This window comes from Lytechinus variegatus, chromosome 2, assembly GCF_018143015.1.
Source record: "Lytechinus variegatus isolate NC3 chromosome 2, Lvar_3.0, whole genome shotgun sequence".
Classification (NCBI taxonomy): Eukaryota; Metazoa; Echinodermata; class Echinoidea; order Temnopleuroida; family Toxopneustidae; genus Lytechinus; species Lytechinus variegatus.
In genome coordinates, this window is record NC_054741.1 from 47033293 (window position 1) to 47059095 (window position 25803).

At 36.1% G+C, this 25803-nt stretch overlaps 2 protein-coding genes across 4 annotated transcripts in view; one reads left to right on the forward strand and one right to left on the reverse strand.

Annotated features, from left to right (window-relative positions):
- The first annotated feature begins 1244 nt into the window (after positions 1-1244).
- Positions 1245-13806, forward strand: LOC121408181 (heparanase-like). 2 transcript variants are annotated; one of them, XM_041599543.1, is made up of 11 exons: positions 1245-1518; positions 3033-3328; positions 3710-3862; positions 4513-4703; positions 5406-5576; positions 5979-6168; positions 6936-7190; positions 10139-10250; positions 11383-11534; positions 11847-11996; positions 12585-13806. In XM_041599543.1, the coding sequence occupies exons 2-11, from the start codon at positions 3183-3185 to the stop codon at positions 12742-12744; spliced, it is 1680 nt and encodes a 559-aa protein (XP_041455477.1). In that variant the 5' UTR covers positions 1245-1518; positions 3033-3182; the 3' UTR covers positions 12745-13806. The 2 variants fall into 2 exon arrangements, with proteins under 2 accessions (XP_041455477.1, XP_041455476.1); XM_041599542.1 differs by having other exon boundaries at positions 1245-1502.
- Positions 13807-22178: 8372 nt separating this feature from the next.
- LOC121408182 (phospholipid phosphatase 3-like) overlaps positions 22179-25803 on the reverse strand; it is a 47645-nt gene continuing 44020 nt past the window's right edge. For both annotated transcript variants that reach the window (XM_041599544.1, XM_041599545.1), the window contains exon 6: positions 22179-22741. In XM_041599544.1, the coding sequence (XP_041455478.1) occupies positions 22616-22741 (126 nt within the window). In that variant the 3' untranslated portion in view covers positions 22179-22615. The remainder of the gene's footprint in view (positions 22742-25803) is intronic.

Here is a 25803-nt window from a genome sequence, read left to right on the forward strand (position 1 = left end):
AACTATATTCATCCCCGTCTGCAAAATAAAACAGGTCAGACAATGAATGTGGCTACTATAGTATATACATGATATTGAACCTTATGGTTCTATGACTAAAAAGCCCCCCCCCGGGGGGGTACTTAATTCAATTGACGAGTGGATACAAGGCATGACCATGGGATTTCGAAAAGCACCCTTAGCATGCTAAGTCAACATTTTTTTCTTCAGTTTTTCTCATGGTTGAAGATATTTTGCATTGTATTCTGTCCTTACATGAATGCAGTTGATATTTGGTCTCCAATATATTGGAAGTTGTCGTCTTTGCCTTCATACATGAGATGCATATACAGTTGTGCAATTTTCGGAGAGCCCAGAGAAATAATTCACCTGACTTCACAATTAAATACCTAAAACATGGCGGAACTTGAACATTTCAAAAAGGATATTTTTCTGATGGGGTTCACTAACTTTTGAGCCATGTTATAATAGTTGTCATAATGGGCAAAGATACAATAGCTGTCTCAAAGTGTAAACTTTTTTTTTTATACGCACTGTATATTAATCCATTGAATAAATCAATACAATCTAGATTTTACATACTTTACATCAATAAAAAAATAAATATCACTTACCCGAAACCCGCATCATAAAACCCGTAAACAGGGCAAATAAAGAAAAGTTTATCAATTAATGAAATATCAACACGTTTTGCCTATCTTAAAATGTTCACCAAAACTGTCGGTAGAATTAGTCCAATTAAGGGAGTCCAAGCAACTTTGCCATAATAATCAACACTTTGATTGTGGGCATCAACGAAAAGACAAAGACAAGCATGCATCTAGGGTATGTCAAACATTCTACTTTCTTATGAACACATATTTATATTTATATAGCGTCTTTTCCAATTTGATTAAATAATCAAGGCGCTTAAAAGAGAGCAAAAACAAAAAAAGTAAAGAGAATTACAAGAAAAGGCACATTACAAATGCGGAAAATGTCTGTCTTTAGGGTGCTTTCCGAGACCCCATGGTCGCGCATGGTATCCACTCGTCAATGGAAGTGCCCCCCCCCCCGGATCGACCCTAAGTCGACTCTTTTTTATTTCTTTTTTCATGAGAATGGTCGCCTTTACCAGCACCCCCCTCCCATCGCATTTGATTGTATATATGAATTAGTATTATGCTTCTCGCTCATGCCACTGAGTCTGTACCTTTGCTCTGTAAGACTAACTTATCTAGGCTTTTCAAACGAGCTTGAGTGCACAACGTGAATCCCTTATCGATCATGGATTTCGTGCCCATATACGCTTCGCAACGCTTGCCATATTAAAAGCAGTCAAAATTCTGAAAAGAGTGAAAGAGGGTATATGTGTAGAGTGAATTGGCACTTGGTGCAGTTTTGGGCTGCATAGATGTTTTATATGCATGCTGAAGATTTGAATTGCGGTATATATAGTATGCTGACTTGCAAGAGGCGGGAAGAGGGGAAAGTACGACCAGGGAAGTACACGAAACGGAGAAGTAAGTTGTAATTGAAGTAAGTTGTACCTCTCATTCAATATCGAGCTGCATGATCTCCCTATCTCTGTAGCTGTACTTCTTTTTCATTTTAATCGCCCTCCCCACCAATTTAATAGTGAATTAATGTCTCCCATATAGACCCCCTGTTCTTTCACGTTTTATTTTGATTGTTAAGTGTTTAATTCGTATTTCGTATATCTACTGATATTTATTGTTTCCGTCATATCGCAAACAAATAGACATTAATTAGCCTGGATTCAGACGTGAAATCCTAGTCAGACGAATAAAATTCTGTTATGCCAAATTCTAAAGATCTATTGCACGACCCAGACGTAGGCTGTTTTGGTCAGAGGAACTCCAGTCGGAGTAGTCCGTGGCAGTGCCCGTCGATCTAATTGAGGGACCTTCCTCCGACCAAGTTTCTCGATCTCCTATACACTGGGCGCCCGTTGCATGAAAGTTCCATTATGGTAACTTAACTTTGCCATCCAATGGTAACGTGCATGGACTAGAATCCTTAATTGTTTTTGATTGACTGTTTATCATGCAGCGTTTAATGGGCCCACTGCATGGATGACAGTTACCACAAGAGTAACTTTGATGCAACGGGGTCATTATTTCATTATCTTAGCCTGTGAGCATGTAGCCCACACGGGACGGGGGGGGGGGCGGGGGCATGCACTCGAACCATTTTTTTGATGGGGGCCGTGTGCCTTCGCGGGGAGGTCCTGGTTCAAGCATGACGCAACGTCACTGCGTTTATATGCTTGAACCACAACCTCCCACTTCCATGCTTGGAACTCATGGGAACCTACCATGCCTTGAAAGAACAAGTGACCTACGGGTTAATAATAGTCTTACACTACAGACCCATGAACTTTAATTACTGTAGGCCTAAATCATTTACAGTGCGCGTATAAAACAGTTTACGCTTAGAAAATAATCCTATATAATATTTTTGATATATTTGTGATATCCTGAAGCGTTTCATTTAGGTCATTTAGTTTTCGTCGATTTTCCTTGACCGTAATAGCGTGAAAATGAGCATTTCTGCCCAAACAGATTTCTGCGAGCTTTACAAAAATGGTCAGTGCTCACTCGAGCGTGACATTCTGTCAAAATTTTCACTTTCATTTGATAGATGGGACCCTAACCCCAGAAATTATGTGAAAAAATTGTCCCCACGATGTATCGTTTCCATTTCCAGTACTTTTCAAAGTGTAGGCCTAAACTTTTTGTTGATAAGCACTGTATTATACATTACAAATTTTTATTCTAATGCAATATTTCTTATCCCCAGGTACACTTTGGTTATTATTCTTGCAATTTTTGCCAATTTTAACAATTATGTTACCTTCGTTCTGGTTGAAATGCAAGCAACGGAGCAGATATACATTGCATTGCTGGTTTTCTTCTTTCTTTCTTTCTTTCTATCTTCAGTAAATGTACTTTATCAACTTCTTAATCCTTTACCTGACAAGCGACTCATTCGTAATGTGATTTCATCTCTCATTTTTGCATTTCCACAAGATCTGGATCATCCAAAAGTAAAGTGAACTGCACCATCTTGCACATAACAACACCAGTCACCGAGCCTTAGATGCCAGAGAATATCCTCCAAAGACTCCCTCGTAGTAATAGTTCTTGTGGACGAAGTTTGGAAGCTTCTCTGTGCGCTCTATGATGACGGGCGATTCCCGCGTTGCCATGGTAACCTCATCGTTATTAATGATGGTGGTGGTGATGATTTTCATCATCGACAATGAAGATACATCAGTGAAAGAACGTGATACACGACGAGAAGTCCTCGCTTCCAAACAGTACAGGTAAATTAACAAAAAAGTACATTATAAATTGATATCGGCTTTACGGTTTACCCTTCGAAATATATCGAATGGATTCTGATTTATCACTCGGAAAAACATCGAATTCAGGTACGCTTGTAACTGATCATAATTATGTGCATGCGCTGTATATGCTTTTAATGCTTTTGATAGGAGCTCTGAAATAAAGATTGAATTGAAATTGAAAAAAAAAATCAATTGAAATAAAAATGATGTTATCTTTATGGCATTTTGCCCCTGTCACAATGGCCTAGCACCGTCCCTCTTGTGATTCACATGAATGCCATCAACCTTGCTTATATAGAGATGACTTCACTGTAGAGTGATATTTTCCCCATTTCGTTCTAATCAAATTGGGCTCAGATCACTTTCGGACTTAGAGTATGCAGGCGAAGGAAGATCGTATGCCAGACTGACTATCAACACATCAAATGTGGTAGCAACAGTTGACGAGCGTTTCGTATCGGTGGGGGCAACGATGGGTAGCTTCAATCGTTCACTTGGTCAACACTTTAAGTAAGTCAGGGATTGGTACCGGTTTAAGATCTATTTCAAATGCTATGTTTGTTATAAATATTTCACACCAAAATTATCCATCAATGAGGGCTTATATTTTACTTGAGGTTATAACCAAGATAACCATGTATAATCTCGAGATGCGGGGGAAGTGAACCTGATATTATAGTGGTATGGTAGTGGTGGTGGTGTTTATGGATAGGGGTGGGGCTCTGGATCCCTAAAAGTTCCACAAGCAAGGGAAAAGAGTGAGAAAAAGAAAGAAAATGAAGGGAAGATTTTAAAAATATATATTTTTTTAATGAAATGCATAATTTTTAAACAATTATTGTGTCAAAATTTATCAGAAATGGATATTATTTTAAAAGCGCAACCGTTTCACTCGCTCTTGTGTGTTTAGACACTTTGCCATTATAGGCCACGGCGTGTCCCTGAGTTTTATCATTACGCCTTCTGTTCAATATATTGGCTTGTTTGATACAAATTTACCAGTATTCCAGTCACAAAAAATACAATGAGTCAGCCCATCAGCTCATTCTACATATGAATGGAAAACGCCATTATCAATTTGAATGTATCCGTCATATTTTAGAAATCTCAGGTGATTTTTTTTATCAAATTTTTAAAAGTTTGCCTGATATCATTTGCAGTTCAACTCGTTTTTGGACAGCGGCACGCGGACTTGCTCCTGCTATTTATCGCATGGGCGGGGCTGAGGCCGATTTTACTTACTTTGATGCTCATAACACAAGAGATGAATGTCTTCAGAATGGAAAGTTAAAAGAAAACAGAAAATTAGATAACTATGGAAAGTTGACCTTCTTTAATATGACACTTTGTGGTAAGTGTTATTGCTAGGCATATAGCCTATGATATTATATTTAGAAGCTATACCTGCCAATATAGAAACGATGGCATTAAGAAATCCTGACATTTGGAAAGGGGGGGGGGGGGCTGTCCTTAGCTTAAGGCCCATAAAGGCTCATGTGCCGGAACGTTAATCTCGATAATATTTGTTGAAGCAAAAGAACCAATCATTCTACTGTAGAAAGAAAAATAAATAGAAATGGGCCATATTTTAGTGATTATAGTGATTTATCATTATTTTGAACTAGAAGCAACCGTGGATGGTTCTTGAAAATACGATACCATACGAACCAAAAATGGTTCTTTATTTGTGTCTAAGATATAGTTCACGTCAAAATTTTGAAGAAAAAAAGGACATGTACCAAAAATGGTAAAACAGAGGGGGCTATGGAATTCCGCCAAAACTTATCGTAATTGATACTGCTCAAAATGCATATATTGAGGAATCATGCTGATAATATGTGATCTATTATCTATTTCTCTTCCACGTCGGTTTAGAGATTCAATATGTTGTTATTTATACTGTCTAGAAAATAAGCTACATGATTTTTTTTTTGTAAATGAAAAAAAGGCATATTCCTTATATGTATTTAGAGCAGTATCATTTTGACAGATTTCTTTTCTTTTATTCTTTACGTGCTGAAATCGAATGTTTTCATTCACCCCCTTTCTGTAGCTCACACTTGGGACAATATCAACGAGTTTGCTCGATCTGTCGGATGGCAGATTTTATTTTGTCTTAATGCTCTCACTCGGAATAAGACATCTTGGGACCCTACCAATGCCCTTGAAATGATCAATTACACCCATAACAGAGGTTATCAAGTCTTATGGGGCCTCGGAAATGGTATGTAACTATGGAAGTTTTAAAGTATTCAATTCAATCCAGGTTTATTGCAAGAAACACGATTGGTATTCACAGACTGAATTATACAGGTTTACACAATGTCAGTAAAATACGGTAAAAATTGGATTAAAATTACATAATTTATATGCAGTCAAACATAAAGGTAAAGGGGTTCAAATATTTCTAAGTTGTTATTAGATGGCATGTAATATTTTACAATTCGCTTTGACACTGTATGATATCGGATAATCTTTGGCAGATTAAGGAATAATATAGCATTCAGGATAATGGGTTTCAATAACTGGGACATTTTAAAGAATACTCGCCGTGATATCATATTTGAAGAAGAAGAAGAAGACAGACCGTCACTTATTAAACCACCCTGTTTTTTTTCTCCTTTAGAACCCAACGGATATTTGAGAAAAGCCAATGTTGCAGTGAATGGAACTCAGATGGCCGATGCATTTCATACGCTCAGAAAGGAGGTTCGTCGACTATCCGGTCAGTCGGATTTCTTCTTAGTCGGCCCCGATACATCGGCACCAATAAAGAAGGAAAATGAGCTCACAAGTACTAAACCATACCTCGAGGAGTAAGTTACAGACACCGCTTTTCCGACGGCTGCGTCGTCAACATTGAAATCTTACAAATGTCATCATAACTTAAAAAGTATATAGACCTAGTTCATAAACTCTGGACATAGAAGCAATCAGGTATTATTAAACATCTTGCCCGAGTTTCGGGTCACATGACCAAGGTCGAATGTCATTTAGGGTCAATAAACTTAGACCATGTTGGGAAAATCAATATCGATATCTTAACCAATGTTAAGTTTTTGAAATGTCGTCATAACCTAGAAAGTATATAAATGGACCTCGGGATATATGGGTAATCAAGCATTACTGAACATCCTGCCTGACTTTAAGGCCACATGAAGTGGTCACTCAGGGTCAATGAACTTTGGCCATATTGGGGTTTCTTGTGAAACATATAGACGTAAGGGTAATCAAGTATGAATTATTGTTTTGCACACGTCTTAGAAATTATGTTTTAAACAAAATAAATACAAAAGGAAAAAAATGATCATAATTTTTTAAAAGTATATTTTATCAGTCTACTAAAAAGCCTCTTAAAACAGCCAGGGTATTTTATTAAGGTAATTAGAACGAACTTTCGACTTTATGAATAAATCAGCATAATTATTTAATCAGTTATAACATTTTTTCCGTATAGGAATCGTCTTCACAGTCATCGGTTACAAACAACCGAAATCCGTGATGGCTAAAAGTACATATAACTCATGTCGATAATTAAAAAATAGTTTAATGGCCTATTTTATTAATTTTTTTTGTTAAACAGTTTCCTTAAAGAAGTCGGAAATGCAACCAACGTGACCTCGTTCCATTACTACTATACCAGCGGTAGAACTGCCAACTTCCAAAACGTGACAGATCCGAAAGTTGCCGACATGTTAATACCCAATATCGAGAGCGTTCGGGGGTCGGTTGCAAAATACGGTTCTGCATATAATTCAAGGGTGTGGATATCCGAATCTGGTCTTACTTTCGGCGGAGCCCCATCAGGGTTGAGTGCAAGATATGTCCTCGGAATGATGTGAGTTTTATTTCTCGCTGATTTGTCTGACTTGCTTTTGATAATTGAATTCATATTTTTATTCGACTTTATTCTTTTTAATGCTTTCTCCTTTCCTTTGTTTTGCTATTTGGTTATCTATTACCGGAATACAGGGGCAGCGATGAAGGACGGTGGGGGGGGGGGGCACTATTATCATTAAAAAAGTTGGAAGTAAGGCATGCATAGGAACAGTGCTAGGTTTGGATGGGGGTATTTCTCTTCCTTGAAAAGCACTGCAGTTGTGCCCTTTCATAGCCTTGTGGCTTAACTTGTTTTAGAGCACAATATATTTCAGATTAGATTAATCAATAATTATTCAATACCACCGTTTTATGATAAAGGAATTTTATTGAAAGAAGTATAATAATGTAACTTTACTTTGTACATTCATATCCCTAAAAATAAACTCCATTGTGTTTGCTAATTTTATGCGTCGATTTTTACTCTTTCGGACAGTTTTCGTGCCAGCTCAAACTAATTATCTCCCATCTCTCTCTTCTGTACGATACTCTTTTTTTAGCATTATGTTTAACACTATTTTATCCATGCTTATTCTCTTACTCTTGTCTATTTCTATTTTGATCCCTCTCGCCATCTCCTCACGTGTATCCCTTTCTTTCCTCCTCCCTCCATCTTTTCCTTTCTTGCTTTTCTATCTTCATTTATCCCTTCTCTTTTCGTTCTTTGCTCTACATATGCTCTCAAATGTTCCCCTCCCCTCTCCTCCGTGTCTGTCTTCCATAATTCCCCCCTCTGTCCTTTCTCTCCCTCTCTTATCACCCGTCTTATCACCACCTGATAATTCATTCATTTATTTCTGCTTTCACAAATGTCAAAATATACAATATACGGTAATATACACCTATAACAAAATAATGATAATAATAGACTTAATTCAAGCAGTGAAAACAAATATCAACATGGTGTATTATACATTTTGCGAAATGATAGTTTAATGGAATACTGTACAGGAGACTGCCATCGTGAGCGATTAGCCTTGATGATGATAGCGGCCTCGTATAAAGGTACATTTTATGTAAATGTATTTCTTCATGCAGGCGCAGGTGCAGTCAATAGCTCCATGGTGCAGTATACCCCCATCTCACTAGATGGCGATTCCGCTGCGATCGTCAAAAATCGACAAAGCGTGGTATATCGTAGCTTGAGCGTGGCTTGATCTTTTCAATCTTCTCCGTCGTACCTTGATCTTTTCTGAAGCGGCAAGGATCGCCACCATCTTCCTGGTCGCCACAAAATTTTGAACATGTTCAAAACTTACGTAGCGAGATCGCGGAGGTGCTAAAGCGCATCATAATCGAGTCAAGAGCGTATTACAAACGTAATATTCGTAGCTGTAACGAAGCTCCAACGCACAAAGCGTAGTAGAAGCGCATTAAAAGCGGCACCGATCGCCCGTGTTTTTCAGGCCCGTTCCCAAGACAATTCTGCTACGCTGCTTCCGTTTACGAGGCGACTGCCTTGCGCTCGACACGCTTCACACCGTTTCCACCACGACGCTTTCCCTTTGGGTGGCATGTGGCACACGTTCTCAGCCCGCTGCAGGCATTCGCGTTGCGCTTTTGCTGCGCCGCTGAGGACTGGCCAGCGATTGAGCAGCGACCGGATTTTCATTTTGAGCAGCGGATTATCACATTTTCAAGATTACGAGGCGACTCCACGACGTTTTCAAATATACTTCCCAGAAAAAGGACCAAAAAGGGAAGCTGCCCAATCTGTTATGCCGGCGGTCCAAGAGGAAGCGAACAAGAGGTTATGGTGGTGGTAGAGGAGGAGGAGGTATAGTAGGAGGATGAAAATCTAACTGCTGAGCCAGCTTGAAAGAGAGAAAGATGTCTTGATGACGAAATGGGTTACCTCCGCAAAAATATATAAATTGAATATGTTTTAAAAGTAGAATAAATTCTAACTACAGTGACAGTAAACAATATTAAAATTTTAATGATTCGATCACTGATGTATTGATTGGGAAAGCACACTTTATGGGGATTCTGGCATTGTGCCCCCCCCCCCCCCCTTATGAGTGCTCTCACATCAGTAGACTACTTCTTGAAAGCAAATTTGAAAGGAATTTACCTAACAATTTTGAGTGACAAACTTTTGTGAAAAAAAAAAAAATATATAAAACATTTTTATGCTCTTTTATGAAATTCTGGATGCATCCCTCATATTAACTATTAGGCTCATCGACATCTTTTGAGTGAAATTTTGATATATATTGTATATTATGACTTAAGTGAGAGCCAGGATCGGACCCAGTATCTTTTTGGCCTCCTCCTTCTCTGTCCTCGTATCAGGTCCTCGTATTCAACTTCTAATTGAAGTCGTTGTATAATGCTAAGATGTATAAGTCCAACCAAATTCTGGACATCCATCTTGGTCGGAGGTTGGCAATCGACTGAAAATTGTCTCATGTGCCGCTATCAATATGCCGATTGCTTGAAATCGTTTCAAGAGCCCATCATGAACGTAACACAATCGTTCCATTCGTAGCACCACCGTACCGAGGTCCTAATTAGCGTATGGGCCTCGTTGTACGGTCGCTTTGATCGCAGAAGCAGCGCATCACATCTGCCTCAAATCGTGGCAAGAGAGTGGCAGCGTCGTACTACCAGCGTATTACCATCGCCTTAAGCGCAGGTCCGTCGCAGTGAAGTTGTAGTGCAATCGCCTCGCAGGCTAAAAATAGAATTCGAGAACGATTCTGCTACGCTTTGCGGGATTTAGACAGATCGCCATGGTCGCCATGGTCGCCATGATCGCCATCCTAGTGAGATGGGGGCAGTAGAGAGCAGTTGAGCTATTAACTTGAAGGGGGGGGGGGTTGCTTGAGATTTTATGACGCTTCTTTTAATAGTAGTTTTCAGAGAGTATATTGCTGAACATGACTTGACATTCTTTTAATATAGGATGCTTGATAAACTTGGAGTATCAGCCCGTTATGGTATTGAGCTCATCGTCCAGCAGGGATTAATAGGGAAAACAGGAGGACTATTTGATGCTGCATACAAACCACGTCTGGTGAGATCAACTGGTTTAGGGTCGTTGTTTAAAGGGAAATGAAACCTTTGGAACAAGTAGGCTTGTGTCGAAACAGAAAAATCAAAGAATAAGAACAAAGAAAATTTGAGAAAAATCAGACAAATAATGAGAAAGTTATTGGCATTTGAATATTGCAATCACTAATGCTATGGAGATCCTCCCATTGGCAATGCGAGAAGGATGTGTGATGTCACATATGAACAACTTTCCCTTTGATGGACTATAAAATACCCTCAAAGTGTCTCTTTTTGCTTTTTCTTATGGTGATGCAAACTCTTTATCCATTATGTATTCTTTAAAAATCTGTATTACATGCCCTCTTATAGAAAGAACGCATAATCTACTGATAGATGTAATAAAAGAGGCAATTTAAGTGAAATATATACTAAAGTAATGGGGAGAGTTGTTCACAAGTGACATCACACATCTTTGTCGCATTGCCAATTTGAGGATCTCCATAGCATTAGTGATCGCAATATTCAAATGCTCATATAACTTTCTCATTATTTGTCCGATTTTTCTCAAACTTTTGTTCATCTGTTTGTTTGATTTTTCTGTTTTCACACAAGCTATCTTGCTTCAAATGTTTCATTCTCCTTTAACTATGGATAGCCAATACTTTCAACATAAAATAGCTGCAAAGCCTGCAATAAAGGTCCAATTTGTCACAACATTTGATGCTCATCAATTCATTCATAACCGTTCCGGATCATAATTTTTCTTCACCATTAAAGCATTGGGAAAGAAAACAGAAGAATGAAAATTAATTAATGTTGATATTTTGGCTTCTCATAATTTTTGCACATAGGTAGACCATGTGCTTGGTAAACCTTGGATCCAACTAAACCTTTTTTAGGATTGTTGTTTAAAAATATATATCATCATTGAGAGCTTAAAAAAGGAAATAAACAAAACAAAAATGTCAGTGGCAGAGTTGAGTAATCAGAAGAGGAAAGATAATCTGGTTAGATAATTTTATTCATTGCAACCTTTATGCACGTTCAACTATTTATGTAGCATGTATAGACACATTTCTTGATTTGATTTCTGTTAATTATGTGCATGTAAATGAAGTATTGTTAAGCTTTTCTTGCCCTTTCTTCTTTTACAGCCATATTGGTGGTTTTTGTACCACAAGAGGCTTATGGGAACCCGGGTGTTAGACGTTTCTAAAGCCGTTTCTACAATCAACACAGTACTGAAACACAATGATGATGACTTTTCAAATCACGTTCGGGTATACGCGCATTGTACAAAGACAAGGTAAATGCTAATTTCTCACTTATAAATTACTTTTCATTTTTTTGGTGTGAAATAAAAGGAACTTCAGTCTTATTTTTGCCTTGCCATTTTCACTTACCCTTTTGACTATTACTGGTTGATAGCTTGTTTGTAAAACCTATGAAAGTAAAGGCGTGAATTAGTCAACGGAAACAACACCTGCCGTTGTCTATTAATGAAAAAAAAAATAAAATCATGGACAAAATACCCCCACAGTATCGTTAGCACTGCAGTTTATCAACATTGTATCTTCCAAATTCTACTTTTAATTTTCATCATCCTTCTCTTTGATAGCACCTTTTATCACCCAGGCTCTGTGACATTAATGATCATAAATATGATACCCATCTTCGAGGTTCATGTTCATCTGGAGGCACCCCTGCAGAATACAACTATTCACGAGTACCTCTTCACGCCGCTGGGGGCGCAAAGCATTCTTTCACCGTAAGTACTTTTAAAGTGATTGTCCTTTATCATAATATATTTCCTTTGAAAATAAAGATGTATAAATCCGAATCACTGGATATCTATTTGTGGTAAACTGAACTATTAAGCCTACATGTGTAATACAGAAGTGTATGGAGTAGTTAATGATAGAATTGTTACCCCACATTGTGATAAGGAATTAGTTCACAAAAAGGTTTTTTTAAGGATGAGAAAAGAAGAAACAAAAGAAAATGAACACGTTAGGTAAATATTTTGATCTTTCATAATAAGATAATCACAAAAATCAAATTGCTGAACAATTGAAAAGTTTGTCGATATTTATAAACTAATACTCCTTTGAAGATTTAAATTATTTTTTTCTTGTATAATATACTTTTGGCCCTGTGACATCTTTAATTGATGAAATGTCAAAATGTAGGTGTAGAAAACAAATTATGGACAAATCACATGAACAATGTAGACTTCAGGTTTTTTCATTTCTCTTTGTTTCCAACAAAGGTGATATTATGACCCCAGCTGTTTGTCTTATATGATAAATTTCTCTAGACTTAATTTGTAGATATAATTTTTTATTTTGTTTGTTAGACATGGTAAGCTGAACGGTCGACGACTCAAAATGGTCAGTGACTACACGCTACCCGACTATACGCCCAGGGAGAGGCCTCCAGGCAGCACCATCGTGCTACCACAACAATCATTCGGCTTTTATGTTCTTCCAAATGCCCAAGCTTCTGTTTGCCTATGATATTCTCTTAGAATATTTGACACCATTGGTCATCACATACAACTGAAAAAGCTTAATTCTTGTGGTGTCAGAGGTCTTGCCTTCTAAAATGTTTAGAAGATTATCAGTTTCAAAGAAGTCAATGCGTGATGGTCAATGGTGTCAAATCCTCGATACAGCATCTTAACTGTGGTGTCCCACAATGATCTGTTTTGGGTCCTCTCTTGTTCCTTATGATATCAAATATTCTTCTCATCTCATGTTTTCCTTGTTTGCCGATGATACAGAACAGTAACAGAAACTTAAAAAAACACTTGTCTCTACATGGTTAAAAACCAATTGTAGCAAAAATGAATTACATTATTTAGATCACGGAAGAAGAGAGTGATTTTTGAATATTATATTTAATAGATTTTTACATATTATATATAATAGACTGTCTTGTCATTCCTAAATTGAAGAATACATTATTCTTGAATTTACTTTTAATGAGACCATGGATTGGATATTATTTTGAAAATCTTTATCTAAATATTTTGGTGTCTTAATATGTAAATTGAAGTTCATATTACTTATTTATAATAACCTTGTATCTTGGCACATCCGAATTACTGTTGCTACATTTGGTACATTACATTACAGTACATTAATCATGCAAAATTCAAGTATAAGCCCCCCTTTTAAGAAATGCCTTTGCATGCAGTAATCACTTTCAATACTGTAATTTTATTTATTTAATTATTTATTATATTCATTGATTTATATGTTTTTGCTCGCGGGGTCCACGTGAGCGTGTTGCCCGTCCCACTTGGCGGGGCCGTCCTCCTCCACGAGAGGGGGATTTTTTCACTGAAATAGTGTTGTATTTTTACTCTCAATTCAAACATTCATTCACATGCTACTCGAAAATAATTTCCATCTAAACTTTCTTCCTCTCTAGATTTTTCAGGTTTTATCGGTATCAGAAATGAAAGAAAGAGGAATCAGCTCCCAACTTCTCTCAAAAGGTTGCAAAACTTTATCTCGTTTTAAAAGACTTTGTAGGATTTATATTACTGAAAATCTATTAGATTGCCATACAACGTTGTTGTTTAAAGGTTTGTAAAGGTGTTGGGGGGGGGGGGTGGGTGTGAAAGGTGTGTGCTTGCGTGTGCTTGCAGATGAAATTTGTCTTTATATTGAAATTTACATTTTAATGTTGTTTGCATCTAATATTGTTATTAATTGTCTTCTGGGCCAATCCTTGCATACAGTTTGCTTCTTTTTTTTATCCAAGGCATTTTTTTCTGATTACAATCATGTAGGCCTATATCCAGCCCATGATTTTTGTATTTATATTTTTTATGCTTGAAATGATTGAAATATTTCAAAAGATTAGTATAATTTTTATGAAATTTGTATTTTCCAAAAATCTTCAATTTCCAAATGTCTTGTTTTGTTTCTTCTTGATTTTTCAATTTTATATAAAATTGATTGTTCATAAAAATATTCATGAAAGTCAGTAATTTTTCTTAATTCTATATTCGAACATAATGTGAGATGTCTTATCGAGTATATTTGCGAAAATGTATCAGTGAAATCCATCCAAACAATAGTATTATTGAAATGATTGTTTGTAACGATTTAATCGCAATGTTGCATATTTTTGTCAAGAGATTTCATTTGTCAAGAGATTTCATTTATTTTTATTTGTATATAACTTGTAATTTGTTTCTTTAGGATGATACGATATTGGAGAAACGCCCTCAGAAAGTTTTGTATATATTGTCATACATCTTTCATTCAGATTTATTTCGGTTGATTGCAAAAAAACAGCAACTTCCTCGTTAAAACAGTCGGGAGACTGATGTAACAAAAATACAAAATAACGATAAATTCATTTTGGCTGATAACTATTGAATAATGTCGAAGGTGCTACAATAACTCCAATAACATGAAAGTTAAAGGTTGGTTAGGTATGGGACAAAAAGGGCTACGTTAATTTTTCACGGGGATGTACAGTAAGAGATGTCTCTTGTGGAATTATAATCTGTAATGTTATTCTTGATAATTATTCATTTCGATGAAACATTCATGTTTTACGATAAAATACTACTTATTTATTTAAATTTCTGTCACACAAAATTTACGGTCTAGCTATTGTGCCCAAGTTCCGAACTCGGTAAGAATTTTTTACTGAAATATATATAATTACACGGAGAACAAAGGATAATTAAATGCATAGCTAATCATTTTCAAATTATTTATTTCTTTCATTGTGAACGTGTACAATGATTGTTTTATCGTTTGTATGTTTTAGAGCATATATCCAAATAAAAATGTTTGAAAGTAATCCAAAATAAATTTCAGGATGAACATTTCAGTGAAAGTGATGTTTTATAGCTAATTTGCATTCATAGTTAAAATTTTAATATATGAAAGGAAAGGCACGATGATGCATCCTTGTTGCTTATTGTATGAACTTATCAATACAAACAATAACTTTTCATTTTTTTACACAAAGTCTTGTACCTTATTTTTTTTGGACTGCCTGTTACTAAGCCTCTTTCATATTAGTTTGATGAACGCAGGAGGGAGAACCACTGAACTAGAAATACGTATTCCTAGTTCAGTGGGGAGAACCTACGCAGCGCCATCATACGTATAATGTCAGTAAAGCGTTTTTCTTTTCGTAAAGCTGTGGTTTTGGACAGTATTAAATCGCAGCTCGTCATTATTGGGTCATACCAACTTGTCACCCCCCCCTCTTTGCTAAAAGCTAGATCTGCCACTGGGGAGGGGGGAGGGTGCACTTTCTTCCTAGCCCCTGGGTCTGTATCGGGATATGGGGATCCCCTCTCTTTTTGTGTATTGAGACAGGCAGTGTGTGCTAATTTGCAACACTTTTCTTACACTTTTATAATTCTTCAAATTATTATATCTCATCGATATTGAGATAAGAAGGAAAATACAATAACAGTACTTTTCAATAACATCATTTCTTGTAACGTGGCGGAATTTAAACCAATAAAGATTATAAGTGTTGAAATATTTTAAAGAAAATGGTAAATTTGTTCTACAGTATAATTTTTTTTTGCTTGTTCTGTTTGCTTCTATCTCCCCCTCCTTCTGTGCATAAGGTCTACTTGATTAAAATGAAGTCTCCACAAATAACAAGAAAAAAAAACAGTCTATTCATAAAACGAGTGTGACTCATTTCATTTAGTTGGGGGGAGGATGGGGGGGGGGGACGGGCAAGACAATAAAGGTGAAGAATTTTTTCTCAATTGAATACATAGGGTTAGTATTAGTTACATGGCCAAGCCCTCTCCTTTTTATACTCTTCTGTCTTTTCTTTTCCTTCTTCCTTTTATTTTTACCACTACTTGAAAAATCATGACATTGTTATACCGACCCTGGTCTCATTTTATGAAATATATTTCAGATTTTTTTTTAATCTCCCTGGACTGCTCCCCCCTTCCCTTCCAACCGTATACATACTGCCCTATCCATTCGATTTCTTTTGCAAATAAGGGAGGGGGATAAGGCTGTTGTTTTACATTTAATAGTTTCTTTTAATAAAGCGAGACAATTACAGAAAAGATGTAAAAGATAACGACCGGGGGGGGGGGATAACGAAGCTAATAAACCTAAATAGGGAACTGTATATCCACATGTGTAATGAGTGAATGAGAAGTTTGCAAGATTCTATTCTTGGATTTGCATGCATTCACGAACGAAAAGAGGAAAAAGGGGTTATTCTAATGGAAACTTCCTCACCCTAAACGAGGCTATAATGGTTGACAGGAAATGAATGGACGATCACCCATGCAACTGCGCAGAGGAGCTCTTTTGAAATAATCTCGTCTCATGTTTTCTTGAGTGGGGGAGTAATGGAAACTGAATAATGAGTACTGGGACTGAGAGGAGGGGCGGGGTTAGGGAATGCATATTAGTAAGAAAGATAATATTTCTTCCTGTCAAAAAAATTCATGTTCATCTCCTCCAACAAATAAACATATCAGTTCTAATGCAAGGTTCACAACTTGACATCATGTAACTCATCTAACCCACTTTTTTTTCTGCATATCTTTGAAGAAAAATTTTACCTTCCCTTTTTGTAGTCCGCGGCTGCCTTCTCCTTCCTTGAGATGGCGTGTTTTTTCTTTCAATTTTTGGTTTGATAAGTGATTACTGAAAACAATTTATTTCATATTGTCTCAGTCATTACCAACATCTTTTTAATTAATTTTTTTTTCTTTACCTTTATCATTCTTCTATTTCACTGTTCATATCCCCTATCTCTCATCCCCTTACCCTCTCTCTCTCTCAAGTCTGTTCAGTCATCCCCTGAAAGTATGAATATTTCCAAACTTCCCTTTATTCATCAAATTCATCTCTTCTCAGTCTTACTTTTTAATATCACCTCTCCCCTAATTCCTCTCACCCCCTCCACTCTATCTATCACCCTTCCTGTCTTTCTTCTTCTTGATCATATTCCTTTCTCTCTTCTTTATATGCTTGTTTGAAATAAAAACACAATCTTTACTTAAGCTCAATATATCTTTACATAGGTTTGTAATTAATCTTTATCCATTGATTGTGATGCTATGTACATATTAAAATGCCAAATTCATTCCAATAAAAAACCCACAAAATTTAGATATACAGGAGTAAATACATGACTTTTTAAGAAAACACATTTAACATTCAATTCTAACCGAAGATTTGGAATAGGGCAAGGGTGTGTCTGCACAGTAAAAAAATATGGCAAGCCAATATGAAAATAAGTTTAATAAAAGTCAAAGAAACCTTTTAAACCTGAAAGACGATATCAATGAAAATCATACTATTGTTACAAACGCAAAGCACATGATAAATTTGATTCCAGTTTTCATATTAAACGTATGTCTTGAGAATGCAAACATTTGTCAGAAACCTTCAACAATTAACATAATCGTATCAGTCAACTTCATTAATTCTGCATTCATCGTACGCTTTGGAATACCACTAAGTCATTTTAGCTATTAGCTGGTTACCCATATAAATGAATCATTGTGCTTGGTCCCACATGAGCTATGAATCATATATGTGAATGATTCCTAAACACACAATAATCACAATAATAGAACCTTAATAGTTCCAAATAATTCAGAAACAGTTTACCAAAATACAACTAGAAAGTCGGAAACAATTAGAAAGGCATGAACAAAATGAACTATTTTGCTGAGAGGAAGGCAGAAGGGGGGGGGGGGGGGTGGGGGATAGAAGAAGATAGATAGATAGATATGGAGGAAAAGGTAGGGGGCAAAAATGGTAAAAGAAAAGTATAGCAGGTAATATCCTTCATAAATTATCGCAAACTTGCACACAATTCAATCGCTCAGCGATTTAAACAAAATTCAGCATTTCCTCCTAATGCTGCTAAATCTCGCCGCTTCTCCTTTGTAATACTCCTCTCCTCCCATATTCATAACCTATCCCTGGCACCCTGTTAGCACCACAAGGAAACAATTCATGAAAATCTTTCTTGATTGAGACATCCCCCTATATCATCTCCAAGGCAACAGCCTAAGTTCTTCCCCTGAAATTAAAGTGATTTCAGTAACTTTCCAGACAAGAATTTGAAGAATATTAGGATTTCTAAGAATGCCATTTTTCAATCATAGATGTTGTTTCTTGAAAATGAAATGATTAATTTTGAGAATTTCATATTTGTGGTTATCTATCCATGTGAATATGGTCATATGCAACAAACATAAGGATTGAACAAATTTATTCACCCAAGAGTCTGCAAAGTTCTACATATTTCCTGTATCCTGTAACATAAAGCTTTGCAATCAATCATAGAAATTAGCTCCATGAACAATCACTCAAACTTTAATATGTTACACTGTCCAGGTATATTCAGAGGGGTGTGTATATACAGTGCGTCCCAGAAAAAAGAAAACCTGGATTCCCACATATTTTTCCTTCAAAGGCAAATCAATTACAATATTCCATTTACATCATCATACAATTTAATTATTCCTCTAAATTTTTTGATACCTAATATGTGTCACTTCACGTAATAATGAGCATGACAAGTTTGAAATTATGTCAAAATCAGGTTGTGCAGAAAAATTGGACAAGATTGGTTCATGCTTATCCAACGATTGAATCATTAGCATTTCTGTTGTATTAGTCATTATATTTCTCTCACTGATCCCTGAAATGAGAGTGGATTCCAATTAACATGTGAGATTCTGCAAAAATAGTTTTTGATAGGCCTCAATATCTATTGTTTGTAATCTGCCATGCATGAATTATTTGCTAAGGTGTTGGTCTCAAATTAACAATACGATTCACTCTTACCATAAGTATAAAATTCATAGTAAAAACATATCTAATAATTTTGAAATCCGTCTCTGAAAACGGGTTTCCTTTTTTGTGGGACGTACGGTATTTATATGTTGCTTGCATGACACATACAAAACGGTTTTAGTACATCTGTTCATGTGCTCTTGGCAAAGTCAAATGATCACATGATGAAGCAGAATATAATCTGCTGACGAAGATGAATTTGATATACCCCTATCGAACAAAAACACTTTCCTTTGCCAATTATAAATTATCCATGATGTCTTTGTCTCCAATGTGCTTCAGCCTCTTACTAATAGAAATTCTTCCAAGTGCCACACATCATTACTCTGGCTTTTGCAAAGCTGTCATAGAAAAAGCGTAATAAATTGAGTCTGCAAATGGAAATGCTAGAGCTGTGGTGGGTTTGAACCCTGTATCCAATGGTGTAGTACACTGCAAAAACACCGGTGTTGATTTAACACCAGCCTGGAATCTATATATGTCCACACCAGAGAAGTATTGAAACAACACCAGTTTGGAATCAAACCGATGCTGTTTTAATACTAATTGGTGTTGTATAAACACCTATCTGGTGTTAGACCAAAACAAAACTGGTGTTGTTTAACACTTCTCTGGTGTGGACATATATAGATTCCGGGCTGGTGTTAAATCAACATCAGAGTTTTTGCAGTGTACAGGGATTGACCCACTGATCCAAAGTATCTCGTCTTGAGATACTTACATGTACCCACAAACTTTTCAGCCATTTTCAGAACAGAATTGTATCTTTTTTCCCCCCTGACCTTTAAAACATTTCTTTTAGTGCGTGCCAAGATGAATAAAGGGCAGTTGTCGGTGAACTTAAAAATATTCTACAGTTGTGACCAGACATTCCATGTGCTGCCAAATCATTTTGACATGTTAGACTTGTATCAACCTTGCAAATACACATTTACAAGGCTTGTCTTGAGAGATGTGGGAGCTAACTTGAAGCCAAGCCCTGTCGGAAATCACTGTCTGCCATTAGAGAAACTACGGGCCCCCACACATTACATGAATTTGACATAATTCCTTCATTTTTAAAACTCGGATCATAAAAAGGCGAAGTGCTATGTATCTTGCACCTGCATTGCAAGAAAGAAAGAAATGAATGCTATGATACAGTATGAGGAATAAAATACACAATAGAAAATTTCTACAAAGACACTACTCAAAAAGTTTTCAGCCTATCCTTTAGCAAGAATCACACTCAGTGTCTTCAACAAAATGTTTTCCCCACATTCCCAATTGACCAGTCAATGCCCTGATGGGAAAGGTTAGCAAGGAAAAAAGATGCTGAGTGGGATTCGGCTAAAAAACTCTGTTCGTACTTTCATTTGCCATATACCTACAATCTATTCTTTAAAACATTTTGATCCATCAATATATTATTCTACAGTATGCATACATATACCTACATGATATTCTAAATTATGAGGTACAAGCAAACATGTCATTATTGCACTTTTTACTACTGAAGAGCAGACTTTCCAAATGTGACAAAGGTATAAGAAACTACAGCTTATGAGTAAATTGTGAAATACAACATGATTTCAGAAAACTCACAGCTTACAGCAAGCAAAGAAAAAAACAAAGGCCCTTAGAGGCCTAATGATATTCTTTAAAACATAAGTGTATTAGTTAAACAAGAACTGTACAATATTACTTTGAACATGTACATGTAGAGCTTTATAATTCTCATATTTTATGTTTTGGATGAAAATTCCAGACATGCAAGGTTGACTATGATCTTTTTACTAACACTGTACAGCATACATACATGAAATGACTTAATATGCAAGACATGATCACATGTTACAAGGAATATATACATACATGTAATGAACAAGACTTAAATTCATTCAAATTTGACAGTCAACAGGACAATTTGGTCTAACAAATGGAAAGGTGGATTTTTTTTGTACAAATCAAGTTGATTAAAAAAATCAGATCACATATAAAGGCACCTCTTGTCAGTTCTTTAAAAATAATTTTATATTATCATTATTAAAAAAATGCAGGTAGGGACAAATTGTATCAGATATCTTTCAAAATCTGTCACTTTGGACTGCAATTATTGTCTCTTTTCCCCCCTAGATACACAATTACAGGATACACATTTCATAAAGCTGTTCGTAAGTTACAAGCAACGACCGGTAAACCTTTCTTGTGGTACATGATAATCCCTATGTAATCGACTTACCAGGGGCCTGATTCATAAAGGACTAGCAACTGTTGTAACTTTTCCATAATGGCAGCTACCATGGTAACAGGGCTCAGCAGCCAATCGGAATCAAGGTATCCATGGTAGTTGCCATTATGGCAAAGTTACAACAGTTGCAAGTCCTTAACAAAACGGGCCACTGATCACGTTCCAGTTGGTAGTAAAGTTATGCATGACTTTACGAACAGCTTTAGGAAACACCCATTAGGTAACTGATCAGCGGCCTATTGCAGAAAAAGTTGCAATCAAACATTTTATGGGGGAGGGTTGTACTTAATGAATCTCCTCTGCAAAGGGACAAGAACCAATTATCCTTTGGTTTAAATTCACTCATCAATGATTTACATAAAGCAATCAAGAATTGAAAAGTGTTTGATATAAATAGGGTTCCTAAACTACCAGCCTCAAAATGTACAATTACATGTATATGAGTTATTAGGATTTCATCAACATGAAAAAAACCCAGTAATTAGCGTTTATTCTGGAGGTTTTATGCAGCTATTTGTAAAGAAACCTGTTTGTAAAACACCATTACATTTGCACACAAAATGCAAAGTAAAATGCATAAATTTTTCTCTCATATTGTAGTGTGTCAGTATTACCACTGATCATATTAACTCTTTGCATGCTGAATTAGTTTTGGGGGATAATAATGACAATTGTCTCCATGTTATTTTCTTTACTTCAAGATTTCCAGTCTGCACCATTGATAATCGTGAATAGTATATGAATGTTAACCAAGAACTATTACATTTTATTAGCTTCTCTAATTTGATTGTTGAATGTACTTGTATGAAAATGCTTGTATGAAAATGCAAGATTGCAACATCAGCACGCAAAGGGTTAAAATCATGGCATAAACAAATACCTCTAGAAAAGCTGCTAGCTATACAGCATTTACCTACTTAGATTACAGTATAATTCAACTTTATACCCGATGCAATGTTAATTGAGTAAAATCACAATTGGCTGGCCAATGCCATATACACAAGTTGTCTGTAACTTCATGTTTAATTTTAAATTTGCTTTTGTTTCTAAATAGATACAAAATTACAGTGTGGGTTGCTAATACATTCAAGGTATTAAGATTTAAGGTTACAATTTGGGTTACATAATGTTGGTCATTGTCTGAATTTTCCTCACAAATTTGACAGGAGTAACAACTTCACTGTGAAGCAAATGCCACAGAAGTTAGTTGTAATTCTATAAAAATAAACATTTGACACAATGACAAGCCAAAATGCTTCTCATATCAAACTGGCCGATTACATTTTTAGTGTGAAGGTGCATTCCAGATCTGGCAAATGATCAGATCAGCCCGTCGTTTTTACGATTGCGAGGGTTCATTTCCATAAAGACGAGGTCGTGCCCCCTGCCCCCTGCGAGATCGTGAGCGGAGCTGCCCTGCCGGAAGAGATCTGATACACCAAATGCCTGGATGAAGGAGAAAGACGGTGAAAGAAAATAAAGAAATACAAGTAAGAAACTGTCATATAAAAAAATAATGAAACACAATAAGATAGTAAAGAACTTTTTCCTGACAAGATCTTTCTCTGAAATTCATGGAAAATCACATCGCTTCAATGAGTAGATGATCTAAGTGAAATTCGGACATATCCCAGTTCTATCTAGAACAAATAAGAAAAAAAATGCCACAATACCAACTGGGCTCTCATCTAATATCAGGTGGCAGTGCAATTATTTCAGGCATGTTCAATGACATCTAAATGGCAAAACTAAAGGGTACAGAAAGCAAGGACCAAAGGGCAGTTTGGTAAATCACATCAAATCATTTCAAAATGTCAATTTGTCATTGCTCTCTTCTTACAAACTATCGGAAGATAGGCTTGTGGATGACACTATACGGTGAGAATGTCACAACTTGTCAGTTGAAACACAAATAAACCTAGCTGTCTCCTTCACAAATGACACCATCGAGCCACTGTTTTTCAACAAATGTTTCTTCACAGATGACCACTACCCTTCCCGGATAGTTAGTAATGCAATCTTTAATAGCACACCCCCTTCCTCCTCACAGCACAAAATACTAAGGTACAAGGATAATGACAGCGGGATCTTTATCATCTGTGAAAAGCTTCGTTGGTTTATCATTTCATCCTTTCAGCACCGCTTCTAAATCTACCCCGCTTCTATCCATACCAATTAAGACACTGCCTAGTTAGCCTGAATGCACCGTGCACAGATCAAGTGTAAGGAGCAAAAAGGGAATCATGGAGTTGACAGACAGGACTTGCTTTCCAAGACCTGCTCCAGAAACCCCTAATGCAGTCTGTGATTTCTTAATTTCAAGCATTTCCTTGAAGTCCTGAGAAAGATTTTCAGATTTCTCCAAAGTCTCAAGAAAAATTTCACGCATTTCCTGACAGTCACGAGGTAGATATCCTCTCAATTCCCGGGCAAGATTTCCTTAAAGTCCTTCGTAGGAAGATCTTGTTGTTGATATGACAGGGAAGATCAGATAGATTGTTTAAGAGGGGGTTATCTATGACCCCATGCCCTTACCCTCATCTAGATGACAGACTGGTATAAATGGGTTCTTTCAGATAGTAATAGGGAACCTTTACACACCCTTTCCTTTAATAGCCACACCCTGATAACTACAGAAGCAAAATTGGCAGGAGCTGATAATCCAATGGGCAAGGATTTTAGCTTCACCATCGAACTGTTCATGATTACCTATTACGAACACATTCAGTGTACTCTCCAAATGATATAATTTTTTTGAAAGCCTGTGTAAAACATTGGTAAAGTGTCAATAATTCAAATTATACAGAAGTATCATCTCACATTCTAAACTTACATAAGATCATGGCCTTGACTCTATGTGAGAAATTCATAATTTGATTTCTGAGGTACTTAGAGCTGTCTGCCTCTCTCTCTCTCTCTCTTTGTATTTTTATTTCATTTTTCTTTAATCAAGATCCTTTGAGTGCTCATCTAACAATCTTATCTTATATGGGCAAGGATTTTTGCTTCACCATCAAACTGTTCATGATTACCTATTCCCAACATGTTCAGTGTACTCTCCAAATGATATAATTTTTTTTGAAAGCCTGTGTAAAACATCGGTAAAGTGTTAATAATTCAAATTATACTGAAGTGTCATCTCACATTCTAAACTTACAAAAGTATCATGGCCTTGACTCTATGTGAGAAATTCATAATTTGATTTCTGAGGTACTTAGAGCTGTCTGCCTCTCTCTCTCTCTCTCTTTGTATTTTTATTTCATTTTTCTTTAATCAAGACCCTTTGAGTGCTCATCTAACAATCTTATCTTATATAGAAAACAAATAATAAAACCCCAAGGTATTTTAATTTGATCAAGCACTTGATAAACATAAATCTTCATGCAAAATTACAATATTCATCCAATTTAACCATGGATCTAGTAGGTCCATGTTTTAACGCATACATCAAATAATAAATTGAAATAGCGATATTCCTTTTTTTTGGGGGGGGGTACTTTCAAATGAAAAGATGCTTTAAGTCATCAATACTAAAATATTGACCTCAACCCAAACTCCTAATATTTAAATTAAAAAAATACCCCTTTTCATAAACTCGAACTGATTGATGAAAAGAAATTTGGGTCTTATAGTGAAGAAAATGCAAAATAATCCTATCAAGCCGTTGTATTTTACCCTTGCCATGTGCTTTCTATCTGAAGGTATTGACAAATATTATTAATTACAAGTATACAAATTCGAATTGATAACTACAGGTAACTGAAATTTTGTTGGATAAAGCAATGTGTATGTTAGAATAGAAATATTTTGTTTTTTTAATAATTTCCTTTTTATGATTGAGCAAACAAGGGTGAATTTCAACTAAATATCTGTCACCCCTCATCACTCAAGGGGTATCTTTGCTCTTATTCATAGCTAACTGACCATAATAAATGTGCAAATATTGTGATTGAGAAAACAAATGAGTGGGTAGTTAAATATTTATTTTTAATCCCTCCCTTTTGATGATTGAGCAAACAAGGTGAAAAACAACTAAATTTATCCCATCTCCTATCATGCAGTCATAAAGAGGAGTTTAACAGGCATGGTGATTTAAAGGACAATATGGCTTGAACAACAAAATTCCATACTGCAATGTTTTCACAATTATAAAGGTTATTAATCGTGTTTGCCTCTGATCGAAGTCTACTGCCCTGCCTGTAAACTTCAGATGGTTCAGAAGAAGATAATAGCATGTATTAATCATAAAGTGCCATGGCAGGGGGCATAATTTGTATATATATGAACCTGTTTAATCCACAAAAAGGGACAAATTGTATAGCACATTATGCATACATAAAACCCAGCTGCTTAAATATAAAATTCCTACAATTACAACTTGTAAGACATACATATAAGAATGATTTGGAAGGACTTGTTTATAGGCACCTTATAAACTTCAAATTTTCTGTGCAAATGAAAATACAAATGAACGTTCAACAAACCAATGAACATACAGCTTAAAGCAA